The sequence below is a fragment of the Ranitomeya imitator genome, chromosome 5 (genome assembly GCF_032444005.1).
Source record: "Ranitomeya imitator isolate aRanImi1 chromosome 5, aRanImi1.pri, whole genome shotgun sequence".
In the NCBI taxonomy this organism is placed as follows: domain Eukaryota; kingdom Metazoa; phylum Chordata; class Amphibia; order Anura; family Dendrobatidae; genus Ranitomeya; species Ranitomeya imitator.
In genome coordinates this window covers 526245139-526266107 of record NC_091286.1, presented here as the reverse complement: position 1 = coordinate 526266107, position 20969 = coordinate 526245139, and the positions used below count along the sequence as shown (strand labels likewise).

Below are 20969 nucleotides of genomic sequence, written 5' to 3'. Positions count from 1 at the left end.
AAATTAAAACGCCAAAATTACGTTTTTTTTTGGTTGCCGTGACATTGCATTAAAATGCAATAACGGGCGATCAAAAGAACGTATTTGCACCAGAATATCATTAAATCCGTCAGCTCAGCATGCAAAAAATAAGCCCTCACCCGACCCCAGATCGCGAAATATGGAGGCGCTATAGGTAACGGAAAGTTGCACAACTTTTTTTTTTTTTTTTTTTTTTAGCAGTTTGCAATTTTTTTTCACCACTTAGAAAAAAAAAGACCTAGACATATTTGGTGTCTATGAACTCGGTATGACCTGGAGAATCAAAATGGCAGGTCAGTTTTAGCATTTAGTGAACCTAGCAAAAAAGCCAAACAAAAAACAAGTGTGGGATTGCACTTTTTTTTTGCAATTTCACCGCACTTGAAATTTTTTTCCTGTTTTCTATTACTCAACATGGTAAAACAAATGGTGTCGCTCAAAAGTACAACTCGTCCAGCAAAAAATTAGCCCTCAAATGGCCATATTGATGGAAAAAATAAAAAAGTTATGGCTCTGAGAAGAAGGGGAGAGAAAAAAAAAAAAATCGGAAAAAGCTGGGGTCATGAACGGGTTAAAAAGGCGATTAATACTTGAAAACCCTCCAATGTAGCCGAATTACAACAATTCTGCAAAGATGAGTGGACTAAAATTCCTCCAGAGCGTAGCAAATGACTCATTGCCAGTTATTGCAAACGCTTGATGGCAGTTGCTGCAGCTAAGGGGGTCCCAACCAGTTGTTAGGTTTAGGTAGCAATCAGTTTTTCCACACAGTGCCCTGTAGGTTTGGATTTCTTTTTCCCTTAATAATAAAGACCTTTATTTATAAACTGCATTTTGTGTTCACTTGTGTTATCTTTGTCTAATATTTAAATTTGTTTGGTGATCTGAAACAAGTGTGACAAACATGCACAAGAATAGAAAATCAGGAAGGGGGCAAACACTTTTTCACACAACTGTGTATGTCTAAGGCCAGTCTCACACGTCCAGATAATTCCGGTACCGGAGTTATCCGTGTCCGTGTGCTCACGTGGCACATCAATGTGGCACATGTGCGGCAGCCGTGTGCCGCCTGAGGACCACACAGACCATGCAGGAGAGACAGCGCTGTCCCCTGCGTGTGGTGCTGAAGGCGGCATTCATCTCTTCTCCCCTGCAGCGCTCGCTGGAGAGAAGGGATGAAAAATCAAGTTTTTTGTTAAAAATAAAGTTTGGGGTCACCTCCCACCCCTCGCGCAGAGGTGGAGCCACATATTTATCAATGTAATGATCGATACCACGTGACCTCTCACACAGGACAAGCTGTCGGCGCTGAGAGGAGGCATCGCGGGAGTTGGGTGAGTATTTCTCTGCTAGCGGGCGGGCGCGGGGGGTGGGAGGCGGGAGATGACCCCAAACTTTATTTAAAAAAAAAAAAACTTGATCTTTCATCCCTTCTCTCCTGCAAGCGCTGCTTTCAGCCGAGCAGGACAGAAAGGATGAATGCCGGCTTCAGCACCACACGCAGGGGACAGCGCTTAACGGAGGAGAGTGCACACTGTTCTCCGTGTGCACGTGTGCAGGACGCTTTGCGGACCGTGCTGCCAGAGAAAAACGGACATGTCTCCGTGTTTTGCACACGGACACACGGTCCGTGAAAACATGCAGGCATGTGCATAGACCCATTCATTTGAATGGGTCTACGTGTGTCAGTGTCTCCGGTACGTGAGAAAACTGTCACTACACGTACCGGAAGCCACTGACGTGCGAAACCGGCCTAAGGGCTCAGACTCCCATGTGAGAAACTCGGATGAGTCTTGCACTTCAATACCCGGAACTGCACCCGGCACATTAAGCCAGATTTCAGGTACATGTAGCTTAATTAATTAGCCCCAGTTTCTTCCACTGATACAAAGTTATATAGGTTAAAATAAAAGACATAGTCCTTCAAATTCAACTTTTCCCCACCAATTATCTAATATATAAAGCTGAATGTGTGTGTGTGTGTGTGTGTGTGTGTGTGTGTGTGTGTGTGTGTGTGTGTGTGTGTGTGTGTGTGTGTGTGTGTGTGTGTGTGTGTGTATGTCCGGGATTGGCATCTGCACCGTCGCAGCTACAGCCACAAAATTTTGCACATCTGGACCCCGAGAGCGTCATAGGCTATGTTGTGAGGCGAAATTTTAACCCCGCGCGTTCCAATTCACCAAACAATTTTGCCCCTATCTACATAATGGGGAAAATGTGAATGGAAAAGTGTTGGAGGCGTCGCAGTTACAGCCACAAAATTTTGCACAGTCACACGTCTGGACCCCAAGAGCATCATAGGCTATGTTGTGAGGTGAAATTTTAACCCTGCGCTTTCCAATTCACCAAACAATTTTGTCCCTATCTACATAATGGGGAAAAGTGAAAGGAAAAGTGTTGGAGGCAAATTAACAGCTGCCAGATGTGAACAAAGGGGACTTAAAGAATGAGAGCGATGGCGCAAAAGAGTATATACCGTACAGTTGCTAAGGTGGGACCCCGACATGGGATACTCACCACACACGGGGATATGAACACACACAAAATGCACCACACACTACCACGTGCTTGAACACATATTACCCTCAGCACACATTTCACCACACATACACCAACCTCGCCACATAAAAGTCGAAACACAAAAGTCGCCGCTCAAAACTCGCCACGCGCAAAACTCGCCACATGCAAAAACTAGGCTCACGCAAAACTCGCCACAAGTGCAAAACTCACCTCATGGAAACCTCGCCACACGCAAAACTTGCACACGTGGAAAAATTGCCACATGTACAAAAGTTGCAACACATGCAAAAGTTGCCTCACACAAAACTTGCACATACTCAAAAGGCACCACACATAAAACTCGCCACGCGCAAAACTCACCATGCGCAAAACTTGCTGCACACAACTTGCTACACTAACCTGTCACATGCAACTTGACACACAAAAAGTTGCTACACGCATGTTGCCACACAAAACTCATCTCACAAAAGTCGCTACATGCATGTCGCCACACGCAACTCAACACACACAACTTGACAAACGAAACTCGCCCTAAAACACACACAAGTCTGGTATTATCTTTCAAAAATAAAAATCTGATTAATAAGCAGACAAACTACAAGAGCAACAAATGTACCATATAGGAAATACGGCAGCTGTCAGTCACATGACCTGTCTATTATGTGTATGTGTGAGCTAATATATACTGCCAGGGGGAGGGCTTCCTGTTGGCTGGGGATTTATCAGGCTGCCAATTTATCTTACAAATACTGAGGTAAAAATACTGAGCAAATAATGTGTGAACGAGGTTTAATACAGGAGATGACACAGGTATATACTATATACAGGAGGAGATGACACACAGGTATATACTATATACAGGTGCAGATGACCTACAGGTATATACTATATACAGGAGGAGATGACATACAGGTATATGCTATATATAGATGACATACAGGTATATACTATATACAGGAGGAGATGACACAGATATATACTATATACAGGGGAGATGACACAGGTATATACTATATACAGGAGGAGATGACATACAGGTATATACTATATATAGAAGGAGATGACATACAGGTATATACTATATATAGGAGATGACATACAGGTATATACTATATATAGGAGATGACATACAGGTATATACTATATACAGGGGAGATGACACACAGCAGGTACATACTATATACAGGGGAGATGACATACAGGTATATACTATATACAGGAGATGACATACAGGTGTATACTATATATAAGGGAGATGACAAACATGTATATACTGAGGTGAAAATGAGAGGTGTGAGGTGAAAATGAAAAGGTGTGAGTGCAAAACGAGAGGAGTGAGGGAAAATAGTGGAGTGATCGGAAAATGACAGATGTGAGGTCGAAATGACAAGTGTTAGGGGGGAATGAGAGGAGTGAGGGAGAAAATGAGAGATGTGAGGGGGAAAATGAGAGGCGTGATGGGAAAATAAGAGAAGTGAGGTGCTCTAACTAACCACAGATATTTACTATGCCCAGGCAACGCCGGGCTCTTCAGCTAGTATATTATATATAACTCATAATGCCATTTGTGGGAAAAGCACGTAGGCCTTTTTTAAATGTTACAATATCTGTCATTACTACCACTTGTGGTCAGGTATTCCACGGTCTGGCTGCTTTAACTGTAAAGAGCCATTTCCTACCTAGATGTCACAATCCCCATTCCTCAACATTTAATCAATGTCCCCTGGTCCTTTGTAAGGTCCTTGGAAGGAATAAATCATGTAATCATGTACCAGCCTTTGTATTGACCACACATGTATTTATTCATGTATATGAGATCACCCCATAGGCATCTTTTCTTCTAAGCCTAACAAGCCCAACTTTCCTAAACTCTCAACTCTTCAATCTCCTGTAATAATCTAGTTGCTGCCATTGAACATTCTCTAACTTTCCAATATCCTTTTTAAAATGCGGAGTCCAAAACTTGATCCCATATTTTATGTGTTCCTACAAGTGATTTATGGAGGAGGAGTAATACATTTGGATGGCAAAATTTAATCTCACTCTTTATACACCATAATATCTTGTGTCATTCTGCTCAAAAAGACCAAGCTGCGAAGAATACACTGATTTCTTTCACAATTCCCATTAGTTTCTGATGGCTTGAGCTGCAAGGAGCTACATACAAAGGAAGCATTATACAGTACAAAGAAATGGTAGTCATTTAGTAATTGCAGATCTTCTTCACGAGGTAACATGCAGAGGATATACATAGCATGAGAATGACTGTATAGGTCTGAGAGTGACTGTATAGGTCTGTCAGAGTGATCATATAGGTCTGAGAGTGACCGTATAGGTCTGTCAGACTGTAGGGCATTACAGTCTGACAGACCTATATGGTCACTAGGAACCCTGACAGGGTGATACGAGTTCAGACTCAGATATCAAAACACATGACGAGGATATGTCCAGACATGCTTTAAATAGATTTCCTCCTGACTCTGAAATGGTTTGTGTAACGCTGATTCTCTGGTGAAAAAAAGCTGTCAGGAGAAGAGAAACCAGTGTTGTCACGAGTGCAAAGGGAAATTTCATCAATTTTGAAGGAGATTGAATTGTAATAAACTGGGTTGGTGTGGCAACTCAGTGCCTCATGGTGCGATATCGCAGGACTGTCACAAAAAGGAGAGCGGTAGCACATACATGTGCAAAAAGACCCTGCTCTTGAGGTTGCATTCGAAGACCTGCGTCTCCCCCTGTCAGGATCATCCTGCATGAGAGGTATCAGGTTAATCTGACTTGTCCTATCTCCTATGGGAAGATAAATAGAACTCCGACTGCGGGCATCCATCTTTGACCGTAGAGAGATGCTATTCTGTGCTCTCCGTAGAGAAGCCCTCTCTTCTGCATCTCGTCTTTCATCTTCAGAGTTCATGGTCAAGAAGCGGAGGACTACCAAGTTGAGGAATGCTCCAATTACCGTCAGTCCCACCAGGATATACATAAAGCTAAAAGCAACATATGGTGGTTTCTTTTGCAAAGCTTCATTTTTCTGAAGGGCAACAAAGTCTCCGAACCCTATGGTTGTAAGTGTAATAAAACAATAATAGTAAGAGTGGAAGAAGGTCCAACCTTCAAAGTATGAAAAGGCAGCTGCTCCAATGCCTAGTGTACCAATGCATGAAAGGAAGCCAACTAACACCATATTCTCCATGGACACCTCAGTCTTCCGCATGTGGAAACATTTTTTTAGCTTTTTTAATAAGAATCTGACAAAAGTGTTCATGCGCTCTCCCAGGCTCTGGAACATAACCAGTGTGAGAGGAATCCCAAGGACAGCATAGAACATACAGAAGACTTTTCCAGCATCAGTTCCCGGGGCAGCATGACCGTACCCTGCAGGAAAATAAAACCAAATGTTAAATAGAGAATATTCTAACAAGAGGCACAAGTATCTTAATCTACAGACAATCATTGGAATACATATATTGTTGGTGTAGCGGATATTGTCTGCTTAAATGCTCCTGCAATACCAGATGCAACCCACGGACAAAAGTGGTACTGTTTGGGGAGGGAAGACCTTTAAAAATGAAAAAAAATCTGGTTGAAATTGAACATTAAACAGAATGATTTGTTAAAGACAGAGATTAGCGTAAATTTGTGCTAATAATTCAAATACTAATCCTCTGGAAAGATGCATCACTTTAGTTCAAGCGTGCTGTCAGATACGTGGCACATAGCTAAGCTCTGTGTAAGTGAGCTCCCACAAATCACTGCTCTCTGGTTACAAAAATCCAGCACAAGCTTGCCTTTTGCTTTAGTCATGATTAAAATATTCTGAAATAAGATTAATACAAGGTACAGTACAGACCAAAAGTTTGGACACACCTTCCCATTTAAAGATTTTTCTGTATTTTCATGATTATGAAAATTGTACATTCACACTGAAGGCATCAAAACTATGAATTAACATATGTGGAATTATATACTTAACAAGAAAAGTGTGAAACAACTGAAATTATGTCTTATATTCTAGGTTCTTCAAAGTAGCCACCTTTTGCTTTGATGACTGCTTTGCACACTCTTGGCATTCTTTTGATGAGCTTCAAGAGGTAGTCACCGGGAATGGTTGTCCAACAATCTTGAAGGAGTTCCCAGAGATGCTTAGCACTTGTTGGCCTTTTTGCCTTCACGCTGTCGTCCAGCTCACACCAAACTATCTCGATTTGGTTCAGGTCTGGTGACTGTGGAGGCCAGGTCGTCTGGCGTAGCACCTCATCACTCTCCTTCTTGATCAAATAGCCCTTACACAGCCTGGAGGTGTGTTTGGGGTCATTGTTCTGTTGAAAAATAAATGATAGTTCAACTAAACGCAAACTGGATGGAATAGCATGCCGCTGCAAGATGCTGTGGTAACCATGCTGGTTCAGTATGCCTTCAATTTTGAATAAATCCCCAACAGTGTCACCAGCAAAGCACCCCCACACCATCACACCTCCTCCTCCATGCTTCACGGTGGGAACCAGGCATGTAGAGTCCATCCGTTCACCTTTTCTGCGTCGCACAAAGAGACGGTGGTTGGAACCTAAGATCTCAAATTTGGACTCATCAGAACAAATCACAGATTTCCACTGGTCTAATCTCCATTCCTTGTGTTCTTTAGCCCAAACAAGTCTCTCCTGCTTGTTGCCTGTCCTTAGCAGTGGTTTCCTAGCAGCTATTTTACCCCGAAGGCCTGCTGCACAAAGTCTCCTGTTAACAGTTGTTGTAGAGATGTGTCTGCTGCTAGAACTCTGTGTGGCATTGACCTGGTCTCTAATCTGAGCTGCTGTTAACCTGCGATTTCTGAGGCTGGTGACTCGGATAAACTTATCCTCAGAAGCAGAAGTGACTCTTGGTCCTCTTTTCTTGGGGTGGTCATGTGAGCCAGTTTCTTTGTAAGCGCTTGATGGTTTTTGCCACTGCACTTGGGGACACTTTCAAAGTTTCCCCAATTTTTCCAACTGACTGACCTTCATTTCTTAAAGTAATGATGGCCATTCGTTTTTCTTAGAATTTGTTTTATGGCAAGAAAAAGCAGCTAACAGTCTATTCTGTAGGACTACTAGCTGTGTATCCACCAGACTTCTGCACAACACAACTGATGGTCCCAACCCCATTTATAAGGCAAGAAATCCCACTTATTAAACCTGACAGGGCACACCTGTGAAGTGAAAACCATTCCTGGTGACTACCTCTTGAAGCTCATTAAGAGAATGCCAAGAGTGTGCAGAGCAGTCATCAAAGCAAAAGGTGGCTACTTTGAAGAACCTAGAATATAAGACATAATTTCAGTTGTTTTTTTTTTATTATACATTTTTATAGCGCCATTTATTCCATGGCGCTTTACATGTGAATACGGGGCAAATATAGACAAATACATTAAACATGAGCAGATAACAAGGCACACGAGTACATAAGGAGGGAGGACCCTGCCCGCGAGGGCTCACAGTCTGCAGGGGGTGGGTGAGGATACACTAGGAGTTTGTTAAGTATATAATTCCACATGTGTTAATTCATAGTTTTGATGCCTTCAGTGTGAGGCCATGTGCACACGTTCAGTATTTTTCAAGTTTTTTCGTTATAAAAACGTGATAAAAACGCGAAAAAAAAACCGCAAAAAAAACGCTTACATATGCCTCCTATTATTTACAGTCTATTCCGTTTTTCTTGTGCAAATGTTGCTTTTTTTTCCCGCGGGAAAAAAAAAAAAAAAAAAAAAAAAAAAAATCGCATTGCGGAAAAAAAAGCAACATGTTCATTAAATTTGCGGAATTGCGGGGATTCCGCACACCTAGGAATGCATTGATCTGCTTACTTTCCGCATGGGGCTGTGCACACCATGCGGGAAGTAAGCAGATTATGTGCGGTTGGTACCCAGTGTGGAGGAAAGGAGACTCTCCTCCACGGACTGGGCACCATATAATTGGTAAAAAAAAAAAGAATTAAAATAAAACAGTCATATACTCACCCTCTGATGGCCCCGGAGTCTTCCCGCCTCTCATCGGTGCACGTTGCCGCTTCTGTTCCTGTAGAGATGGGGTGTGAAGGACCTGCGATGACGTCGCCATCTTGTGATTGGTCGCATGACCGCTCATGTGACCGTGACGTCATCGAAGGTCCTGCACACACACACCATCTATAGGAACGGATGCCGCTGAGGAGATCGGCTGTTTGCAGGTAAGTATAACCATTTTTTTTTTATTATTATTATTTTTAAACATTCCATCTTTTACTATTGATGCTGCATAGGCAGCATCTATAGTAAAAAGTTGGTCACACTTGTCAAACACTGTCAGTTTTCCAAGCGAAAACACATCGCTTGGAAAACTTTAGCATTCTGCAAGATAATTTCGCTTACAAAATGCTAAAAAAAAAAACGCAAAAAAAACCCCCCAAAAAAATGCGGATTTCTTGCAGAAAATTTCCGGTTTTCTTCAGGAAATTTCTGCAAGAAATCCGGACGTGTGCACATACCCTGAATGTTCAATTTTCATTGTCATGAAAATACAAAAAAAATCTTTAAATGAGAAGGTGTGTCCAAACTTGTGGTCTGCACTGTACCTGGAGTGGACGGTCGGTGAGAGACATCTGTGGGATACCTCTGAGGATAAGAGGTACCCGGGAACCTGTGTGGCCGACACCAATAGGTAACGGACAGGGATCCGTGTTATACTGAACGGGGTGAGAGAGGGAGAGCGAGACTGTGTTTACTCTGTGGGATACCTCTGAGGATAAGAGGCATCCGGGAACCTGTGTGATGGACGCCAACAGGTAACGGACTGTAATCCGTGTTATGCTGACCGGGGTCAGTGAGGGCCTGTGATTCCACTGTAAAGCCGAATGTGTACAGATGGTGTTAAGGCTGTTGCATACTACCAAGTTCCTGAGGTTGCGGTTTATGCTGATGTCAAAATAAACCCAATAGAATAGTAAGAAAATCGTGCCTGTGTGCGTTTATCCCGTTGCCAAGTGAGTGTCCCCCAAGACACGCAGTAAGCGCCAAGACACGCAGTAAGTAAGCGCTAATATATATATATATATATATATATATATATATATATATATATATATATATATATATATATATATATATATATATATATATAAATATATATATATATATATATATATAAATATATATATATATATATATATATATATATATATATATATATATATATATATATATATATATATATATATATATATATATATATATATATATATACATATACATACACACACACAGTTATATGAAAAAGTTTGGGCACCCCTATTAATCTTAAGCTTAATGTTTTATAAAAATTGTTTTTTTTTGCAACAGCTATTTCAGTTTCATATATCTAATAACTGTTGGACACAGTAATGTTTCTACCTTGAAATGAGGTTTATTGTACTAACAGAAAATGTGCAATCTGCCCAAACTTTTTCATATAACTGTATAGTAAAATAGCGCTTACTGCATGTCTTGGGGGACACTCGCTTGGCAACGGAAACATTAAAAGACCACTGCATAATTTTCAGTTTGTCTGATTTTTCTCTTTATAGGTATAATTTTTGAGTAAAATATAAATTGTTCTTGTATTCTATAAACTTCTGACAACATGTCTCCGAAGTTGCAAGCAATAAATTTTGTATTTATTTATTTTCTGAAAATGAGAAATGGTCAAGTTCATAATCATTTAGAAACAACAATACTAATGTTTTAACGCAGGAAGAGTTCAGAAATCAATATTTTGTGGAATAACCATGATTTTTAATCACAGCTTTCATGCGTCTTGGCATGCTTTCCACCAGTCTTTCAAACTGCTTTTGGGTGGCCCTATGCCACTCCTGGTGCAAAAATGTAAGTTCTTCTTTGTTTGATGGCTTGTGGCATCTTCCTATTGATTACATTCCAGAGATTTTCAGTGGGGTTCAGGTCTGGAGATTGGGCTGCCCATGAGAGGGATTTGATGTGGTGGTCCTTCATCCACACCTTGATTGACCTAGATGAGGGGCATGGCGCATTGTCCTGCTGTAAAAACCAGTCCTCAGAGTTGGGGAACATTGCCTGAGCATAAGGAATCAACTGTTTTTCCAGGATAACCTTGTATGAGGCTTGATTCATAAGTCCTTCGTAAAGAACAACCTGCCCAATTCCAGCTTTGCTGAAGCATCCCCAGATGTTTTTAATGCGGTTCTGCTGCAGAAATGTAATCTGTACATGACTGTATCAATAAAGCTTTGTCAATGCGAAATACCAGAAAGTATTAAAAACAAAACAGCTTTATTTAAAGCATAATACATCAAAAAGAGACAAAAACACAATACAAACACGTGTAAAAAAAAATGCATTAACGGTAAGTTCACACAGGGCGTTTTTGCTGCTTTTTTATGCTAATTTTCAGCTGCTTTTCACAGTACCAGCAAAGCCTATGAGATTTCAGAAATCTCATGCACACATTGTTTTTTTCTGTCACCATTATTTTGTGCTTTGCTGCTTTTTTGGACATAGAGCATGTCACTTCTTTCAGCGTTTTTGCAGCGCTTTCGCAGCGTTTTATCCCCATTGGCATGAAAGGGTGTTGAAAATAATGCAGCAAAAACGCAGGTACCACCATGTTATTACTGCAGAAAGTCAATGGATGACACAAAAAACGCCTCTAAACCAGAGTTTTTGCCACAGCTTCTGTCCTTCCAAAATCAGTTTTTGCTGCAGAAAAAAAGCAGCAAAAACGCCCTGTGTGAACTTACCCTAATAGTTGCAGAAACTCACCAAAAGCTCATCATAGAAACGTAGCATAAAGGCAGTTTTCCCCTTTTAACCCCTTTCTGACATTGGATGTACAATTCCGTCCATGTGGGGTGGGCCCTAATTTCCAAGGACGGAAAAGTACGTCCAGCGCGATCGGCAGCGCTCACGGGGGAAGCGCGGCCAATAGTCAGCTGCCTATGTACGGACCGCCCCCGGCACATTAACCCCTGGCACACCGCGATCAAACATCGCGGTGTGCCGGCGGTATAGGGAAGCATCACGCAGGGAGGGGGCTCCCTGCGGGCTTCCCTGAGACCCCCGCAGCAACGTGATGTGATCGCGTTGCTGCGAGGGTCTCTTACCTCCTCCTTGCAGGCCCGGATCCAAGATGGCCACGGCATCCGGGTCCTGCAGGGAGGTGGCTTCACTGCGCCTGCTCAAAGCAGGCGCCGGGAAGCATAAGAAAAGTGCACGTCAGATTGCTGATCTGACACAGTGCACAGCAAAGTGTCAGATCAGCGAGCTTACACTATAATATGATAACGCCCCCCCCCCCGGGGCAATGTTATAGTGTAAAAAAAAATAAAAATATTCCAATGTGTAAAAAAAAATTAAAAAAATTTCCCCCCTCCCCCCCAAAAATATTGTTCCTATAAATACATTTCTTTATCTAAATTAAAAAAAAAAACAATAAAAGTACACATATTTAGTATCGCCGCGTCCGTAACGACCCCACCTATAAAACTAGATCACTAGTTAACCCCTTCAGTGAAAACTAAAAAACATGAGGCAAAAAACAACGCTTTATTCTCATACCGCCGAACAAAAAGTGGAATAACACGCGATCAAAAAGACGGATATAAATAACCATGGTACCGCTGAAAACATCATCTTGTCCCGCAAAAAACGAGCCACCATACAGCATCATCAGCAAAAAAATAAAAAAAAGTCATAGTCCTCAGAATAAAGAGATGCAAAAATAATTATTTTTTCTATAAAATAGTTTTTATCGTATAAAAGCGCCAAAACATAAAAACATGGTATACATGAGGTATCGCTGTAATCGTACTGACCCGAAGAATAAAACTGCTTTATCACTTTTACCAAACGCGGAACGGTATAAACGCCTCCCCCAAAAGAAATTCATGAATAGCTGTTTTTGGTCATTCTGCCTCACAAAAATTGGAATAAAAAGCGATCAAAAAAAATGGCACGGCCCGAAAATGTTACCAATAAAAACGTCAACTCGTCCCGCAAAAAACAAGACCTCACATGACTCTGTGGACTCAAATATGGAAAAATTATAGCTCTCAAAATGTGGTAACGCAAAAAATATTTTTTGCAATAAAAAGCGTCTTTTAGAGTGTGACGGCTGCCAATCATAAAAATCCGCTAAAAAACCCGCTATAAAAGTATATCAAACCCCCCTTCATCACCCCTTTAGTTAGGGAAAAATAAAAAAAATGTATTTATTTCCATTTTCCCATTAGGGTTAGGGCTAGGGTTAGGGTTAGGGTTAAAGTTAGGGTTTGGATTACATTTACGGTTGGGAATAGGGTTGGGATTAGGGTTAGGGGTGTGTCAGGGTTAGAAGTGTGGTTAGGGTTACCATTGAGATTAGGGTTAGGGGTGTTGTTGGATTAGGGTTTCAGTTATAATTGGGGTGTTTCCACTGTTTAGCCACATCAGGGGCTCTCCAAACGCGAAATGGTGTCCGGTCTCAATTCCAGCCAATTCTGCGTTGAAAAAATAAAACGGCGCTCCTTCCCTTCCGAGCTCTCCCGTGTGCCCAAACAGCGGTTCCCCCCCACATATGAGGTATCAGCGTACTCAGGACAAATTGGACAACAACTTTTGGGGTCCAATTTATCCTGTTACCCTTGGGAAAATACAAAACTGGGGGCTAAAAAATATTTTTTGTGGGAAAAAATTTTTGTTTTACTTTTACGGCTCTGCATTATAAACTTCTGTGAAGCACTTGGTGGGTCAAAGTGCTCACCACACCTCTAGATAAGTTCCTTAGGGGGTCTACTTTCCAAAATGGTGTCACTTTTGGGGGGTTTCAATGTTTAGGCACATCAGTGGCTCTCCAAACGCAACATGGCATCCCATCTCAATTCCAGTCAATTTTGCATTGAAAAGTCAAATAGCGCTCCTTCCCTTCCGAGCTCTCCCATGCGCCCAAACAGTGGTTTACCCCCACATATGGGGTATCAGCGTACTCAGGACAAATTGTACAACAACTTTTGGGGTCCATTTTCTCCTGTTACCCTTGGTAAACATAAAACAAATTGGAGCTGAAGTAAATTTTTTGTGAAAAAGTGTAAAATGTTCATTTTTATTTAAATATTCCAAAAATTCCTGTGACACATCTGAAGGGTTAATAAACTTCTTGAATGTGGTTTTTAGAATGGTGTCACACTTGGGTATTTTCTATCATATAGACCCCTAAAAATGACTTCATATGAGATGTGGTCCTTAAAAAAATAATGGGGTTGTAAAAATGAGAAATTGCTGGTCAACTTTTAACCCTTATAACTCCCTAACAAAAAAACAATTTTGGTTCCAAAATTGTGCGGCTGAAAAGTAGACATGTGGGAAATGTTACTTATTAAGTATTTTGTGTGACATATCTCTGTGATTTAATTGCATAAAAATTCAAAGTTGGAAAATTGCGAAATTTTCAACATTTTCGCCAAATTTCTGTTTTTTTTTTCACAAATAAACGCAGGCAATATCAAAGAAATTTTACCACTATCATGAAGTACAATATGTCACGAGAAAACAATGTCAGAATCAGTGGGATCCGTTGAAGCACTCCAGAGTTATAACCTCATAAAGGGACAGTGGTCAGAATTGTAAAAATTGGCCCGGTCATTAACGTGCAAATCACCCTTGGGGGTAAAGGGGTTAATCTGAAAAAGGGTTTTCTTGATCAGAGCCCTTTAAATGATAAAGCCATTCTGAACAGGTCCTATTTCAGAAGAAACAAAAGGCCATTTATATCCGTTGCAGAGTTATAATGTGTGCTGCCCAATTAATGGATGAGCATTTATGTAATACTTAAAGGGCCAAGGCCGTTCTTCCTAACCAGCTCTCCACTTTGGCTCATAGACCTTGCCTTGTGTTCATAGTGGCATATGGCAAGTGGTTAATGACAAGTGGGAACCTTCCCGAGTCACCTCATTTGACTTTAATACAAGGTGCCAAATGGGAGACTTTTTCTTCCAAGTTACAGTGACCTAAGGTGTCAATTAAGAAATGGAGCGGGCCTTTCACTTTCCAGAAGCTAGTAATGTTTTATTTATTGAATGCAATAGAATAAAATGGCATAATCTGACAGGTAACATTTCAGAAATACAGTATCGCACTCATAGAAGCCCAAAATACTCCGATTAGACAGAAATAGTACTTACTGCTGGCCCCGAAGCCACCGTCTCATGTGTGAACACCGAGCTCTATACATTGCAGTGCAGAAGCTCACATTGCTGCTATTTCTGGAGATTTAGTAGGTAGGTGTGAAAGCAGTTTCTAATAGAGCACCATGGTGATCACATAAAATCTGACACAAGCTGCTGCCGCTGTACTTTTTTTTATAGTAAAAGTCTGATCTCTTTACAGTCTATGTATAGCGACAGCAATGCAAAGATTTTACGAGACAGCCTCAACTTTCCTAGTAGTATTTTTGTTACTATTGTTATCATGGGAAGATTATAAACCACCCCGTAGTTTAGGAAGCGGTGTCATCCGACACTGGACCAGATTCATTAAGACTGGCATTGTGCACGCCAGACTTACTGAAGGCACCGCTGGAGTAAGATGAGCTTAATTCATTGAGAGGCGCACATGACAATGACCTAAGCGCATCTTACACCTGCATCACAAGGGTTGCTCCACCAGGGACTGGAGTAATTTGTGACATACATTTTGATGAATTTGACAGGTTGACTTCGCCATACTGTGTCATGCCACAATTCCATCCACTTTGGATGGCGAAGCTGGCCAGGATTAGTATAAAAACGGCAAAAAGTCATACAAAAGTTGCAAAATTTGTTTTTTGTGCTATTTCAAGATGATGTACAGCAGAATTCTGGCATAACCACCCAATCAGATTGGCATATGGTCAGTCTAAACAGGTCATCAAACTACTATGTGTACAGAACAATCATTAACCCTTCAAAACATGCCATATATTTACATTATATGCCGCATTCCTGCCTTTGATTAAGGCTTGCACGCTGAGCCCACATTTTTCACCGCCCATGACAGCTGAGATAATCACTCGTCATGTGCCTTTAATAGCTCTTTAATATTTGCGGGTGGAGTTGTGCCAAGCCCGTGGTGGATAACCTGTTAAAACCACCTGTCAATCTATGACAGGATTTTATATGCACCGGCAAGAAGCGCGTCATTCCACGCTCCCATCAGCTAGCCTGTCACTTGATCGCGGGGCTCCTATGGGTTGCCATGACAGCCGATGTCTGCTGATTACCCCGATGCCTGTCATTACAATCCTCCTGTGAATGCCGGCCCTCATGATTTCTGCTATACATAACTACCGTACTTGAATCCCGCTCAGACGCCTCTCACCCAGCCAAACCAGATCTCACAATTTGCACTGACGAGGGACAGTACCCCAAAACAGTGTGTCTGCAAATTGAATCTTTGGTTTTGGCTTTTATCCTAAGTTATCAGACAAGGCTCGTTAGAGAGTTGATATTTACTTTTAGGACTATTACTTCCTAGTCTCCTCACCTAGGCATGTCAGGCTTGACATTTCACTCTCCACAAAGAGAAACTTTACCCATTGGATCACTGCTAAACATAACAGTGCTAATGCACAGTCATGCATAGCACAAGCGATCAGACGATCGTAGCTTCAAGTTCCCTAAGGGGACTATCAAATACCAGAAAAACGGTTTTAAAAATATGAAGAGAAAAATTCACACAAGTTCAAATCACTCCTCCCTTTTAGCCCATTGAGAATAAAACTATTGAAAAAGAAAAAAAAAGCTATATTTTTTAACCTATGTACTGTAACGTTTTATCAGTGAAAGAAAGTTGGGCTGATTAATTAAGCTGTGTGTGCCAGATATCTGGCTTAATGTGTTTTGCATCACATTTATTTGTTTTAGACATATATAGTTGTGTGAAAAAGTGTTTGCCCCCTTCGTGATTTCCTATTCTTGTTCATGTTTGTCACACTTAAATGTTTCAGATCACCAAACAAATTGAAATATTAGACAAAGGTAAACACAAAATGCAATTTTTAAATGAAGGTATTTATTATAAAGGGAAAAAGAAATCCAAACTTACAGGGCCCTGCGTGAAAAAGTGATTGCCCTCTAAACCTACTGGTTGGGCCACCTTTAGCAGCAACAACAACTTCCAAAAAGTTCAACTTTTGTCTCCTTAGTCCAGACTATTCTACTAAAAGTCATGGGGATCACCAAGATGTTTTCTGGCAAAACTGAGACAAGACTTATGTTGTTATTGCTAAGCAGTGGTTTTCGTCTTGGAACTCTGCCATGCAGGCCATTTTTGTCCAGCCCCTTTCTTACGGTGGAGTCATGAACACTGACCTTAAAGGAAACCTGTCACCCCCAAAATCGAAGGTGAGCTAAGCCCACCAGCATCAGAGGCTTATCTACAGCATTCTGTAATGCTGTAGATAAGCCCCCGATGTATCCTGAAAGATGAGAAAAAGAGGTTAGATTATACTCACTGCAGTGCGCAGGCACCGGTAAAGATTCGGCGCCTGCACACTCCAGTACTTTGCTCTGAACTCAACAGGGCAGACAAAGTACGCCTGTGCCAGAGCCGCAGCCTGTATACAAGAAGAGGACGTCATCATAACAAGATACGAGGCCCCGGACCGGACCGCGACGCCCATCGGACCAGAACCGGACTGGGACCACCCCAGGGTGAGTATAATCTAACCTATTTTTCTCATCTTTCAGGATACATCGGGGCTTATCTACAGCATTACAGACTTGAGCTTGAGAAATGGCTTTATAACCTTTTCCACCTTTTCCGAATAATAGATCTCAATTACTTTGTTTCTCATTTGTTCCAGAATTTCTTTAGATCGCGGCATAATGTCTAGCTGTTGAGGACTTTTGGTCTAATTAACTTTGTCAGGCAGGTCCTATTTAAGTAATTTCTTGATTAAGAACATGTGTGGCAGCAATCAGGCCTGCATGTGGCTATAGAATTTGAACTCAGCCTCCCAAAAATGTGATTAACCACAGTTACACATAATTCAAGGAGGGGGGGGGGCAATACCTTTTTCACACAAGGCCCTGTAGGTTTGGATTTCTTTTTCCATTAATAATAAAGGCCTTCTTTTAAAAACTGCAATTTGTTTACTTGTGCTATTTTTGGAAAAAGTAAATACGGTCCTCTGGGCAAAAACAGCAAAATAAAATGGTAGCACAAAGCACACTCCTTCAGCTAGCAGGGATCAGCCCGCTCAGGGTTAGCAAGGTACGTGGCTTAGGTTTTTTAGCACAAACACCAACACTTCTCGGGAGTGTTCCTCTCCAGACACTGATCACCCACTATCTCTGGAGGCCAGCTACTTAAGCCCAGACTACACTCTGGGGTGGAGAGAAGGTGGACAACCTCCCACCCGCTCTATGGTTGTCCACAAAACAATCAGCTCTTTATACAAATTGGCTGTTAACTCCTTGCAACACTTAGTGTGCTAAAGGAAAAACATCTGGGTTTTAAATCACTGAATATACCATATATGGACCATCCAGACTCGTCCACTGTGTGTTCCTGGGGTGTGCTATAAATATTGCAAACTCAGAATGTCCTGGGAAAATAACTGTACAAAAACCCATACCAGTCAGTGTATTACAGCTCACAGGTTATAAACATGAACAAGTAAAGATGAATAGATAACATAGTCCTAAGCCAATAATCCCCGAAGCAAAAATAAACCGTGAAAGGTTATAGATGGGAAAGAGGCAAATCTTGTGGTATCCCAAGCGTAAGCGATATAAAACACATGCTATAGAAGGACAAGAAAATTCAGGATAGCAAGATCTGTTGGTAGATGTAGTAAATGAAGACTACCCGGTAACACCATGATGTGTGGAGGAAGGAGCCCCACTCATATGACCACAAAACGTGGCTTCCTCAGGGGAAAGGGCTCCTTCCTCCACACATCATGGTGTGACCGGGTGGTCTTCATTTACTATATCTACCAACATGTCTTATGCAGCCTTGCTTTCCTGGATTTTCTTGTCCTTCTATAGCATGTGTTATACTCCTTACTCTTGGGACACCACAAGATTTGCCTCTTTCCCATCTATAACCTTTCAGTGTTTTTATTTTTGCTTTGGGGATTATTGGCTTAAGGTACCGTTACACTAAACGACTTACCAACGATCACGACCAGCGATACGAACTGGCAGTGATCGTTGGTAAGTGGTTGTGTGGTCGCTGGGGAGCTGTCACACAGACAGCTCTCTCCAGCGACCAACGATCAGGGGAAAGACTTCGGCATCGTTGAAACTGTCTTCAACGATGCCGAAGTCCCCCTGCAGCACCCGGGTAACCAGGGTAAACATCGGGTTACTAAGTGCAGGGCCGCGCTTAGTAACCCAATATTTACCCTGGTTACCATTGTAAAAGTAAACAAAAAAAAAAAAAACAATACATACTCACATTCCGATGACTGTCACATCCCCCGCCGTCAGCTTTCCGCACTGACTGTGTCAGCGCCGGCCGGAAAGCAGAGCCAGAGCACAGCGGTGATGTCACCGCTGTGCTCTGCTTTACGGTCGGCCCGGCGCTGACAGTCAGTGCAGGGAAGCTGACGGTGGGGGACATGACAGACATCAGAATGTGAGTATGTACTGTTTTTTTTTTTTTACAATGGTAACCAGGGTAAATATCGGGTTACTAAGCGCCGCCCTGCGCTTAGTAACCCGATATTTACCCTGGTTACAAGTGAACACCGCTGGATCGGCGTCACACACGCCGATCCAGCGATGACAGCGGGTGATCAGCGACCAAAAAAAAGGTCCTGATCATTCCCCACGACCAACGATCTCCCATCAGGGGCCTGACGTTGCAACGATATCGTTAACGAAATCGTTATGTGTGAAGGTACCTTTAGGACTATTTGTTATCTATTCATCTTTACTTGTGCACACCTGGCATGGAGAATGTTGGTGTAGAGCGTTGCAGTTTGGATGAGACGAGAATGACTAAGTCAAGACCTGTGTTGATACTGGAGTTCTACATGAAGAGCTAAATCTATTTTCTCTCTATTTGCCGCTTCCACCTATCTTCCTTTCTCAATCCCAGGATTCACGCACCCTCAGAAATATTGACTGGGAACAAAGTTGTCTGTAAATAATGAATGAAGCTCTGCTCACTTATTTCAGTAATATTTAACAACGACATTCATTATGCATTAAATAGAAATGCTCGGTGAGAGATTTATAGGAAATGTTTTCCCATTTGCATTTTAAGTAATAGGAGGTTAAAAGCAGAGATAATTTCCACTAAACACAGGCCACTTATCTCTTCTGCTTGGCACTCATACGAGTACTTATAATAAAGCCAGACGATGGCACTCAGTATAGTTCTACGTCCGGAAGAATGGTAATTAGCACTCAGCCGCGTTCTCTTTCACGTGGAGGCTCTTTGTCACGGCTCTACAGACGGAGCACAGGCAGAACGCTCCATAATGTTTCTCAAATCCTTGTCTCACATATGCACAACAGTGTATTTTGATACACCTAAGGATGTTCATGGCTAGAGGTGATGAGGATTATGGGTTATTTATGAAGTGAATAAAGTCCACCAAGACTTGTGGAAAACTATCTTGACTTCATTGTATTGACTGCAGTCATATTCTGTACCTAGATAGAGTCCATGAAAAATAGAATGAGAGTGATCAGGGATTTGTTGTTTTCACTCTCTGTCATGATCGGTGACCAGATCTGATCTTACATTGCTGATACCAAAAGAATCCACTGGATTCCAGAATGCTGTAGATAAGCCCCTGATGCCGGTGGGCATAGCTCACCCTCGATTTTGGGGGTGACAGGTTCCCTTTAAAAGTCACAAAATAAGAGCTTACATTTATTCTGCCTCCTGTAGCGACATTTCGGTCAACAGACCTTTATCAAGCACTATTGACCAAAACGTCACTACAGGAGGCAGAATAAATGTAGGCTCTTATTTTTTCACCATCCATTGTGGCGCTGTCTTTTTGTTCTTTGTGGCCTTGGTACTGTCCGGGATGGGCTTCCTGGTTTTGGACGTGCGCCCTTGTGTCCGCTGAGGCCTTCAATCTATAAAGAAAAGGGTGCGGTTTTGACTTTCTTTTGTTTTGACTCTGGAGGTTCCCTTTAAAAGGCTCAAACATTTTTTGCTTTTGCATTTTAGTTGTTTCCTCCCCTCTGTCCAAGAACCATTTTTTTTTTAAATATTTCCATTGACATAAGGTATGTTTTTTTGCAGGAAGAGATGTAGTTGGTGTCAATCATTTTACCATGTAATGGATTGAAAAAAATAAATAAAAAAAATCCAAAAGTGGGGTGAAATGGTGAAGAAAAAAAAAACTAAACAACACACTTTTGCTATTATTTTTGGGCTTCGTTTTCATGGAATTCATTGAGGGGTAAAAAAAAAAAAAAAATGACCT

The 20969-nt window shown here is 41.6% G+C and overlaps 1 protein-coding gene across 1 annotated transcript in view; it reads right to left on the bottom strand.

Annotated features, from left to right (window-relative positions):
* Positions 1-4143: 4143 nt before the first annotated feature.
* The window catches only part of LOC138638343 (potassium channel subfamily K member 9-like), a 47773-nt gene continuing 30947 nt past the window's right edge, over positions 4144-20969 (bottom strand). Inside the window, exon 3 of the mRNA XM_069727570.1 lies at positions 4144-5916. Coding sequence (XP_069583671.1) covers positions 5000-5916 — 917 coding nt within the window. The 3' untranslated portion in view covers positions 4144-4999. The remainder of the gene's footprint in view (positions 5917-20969) is intronic.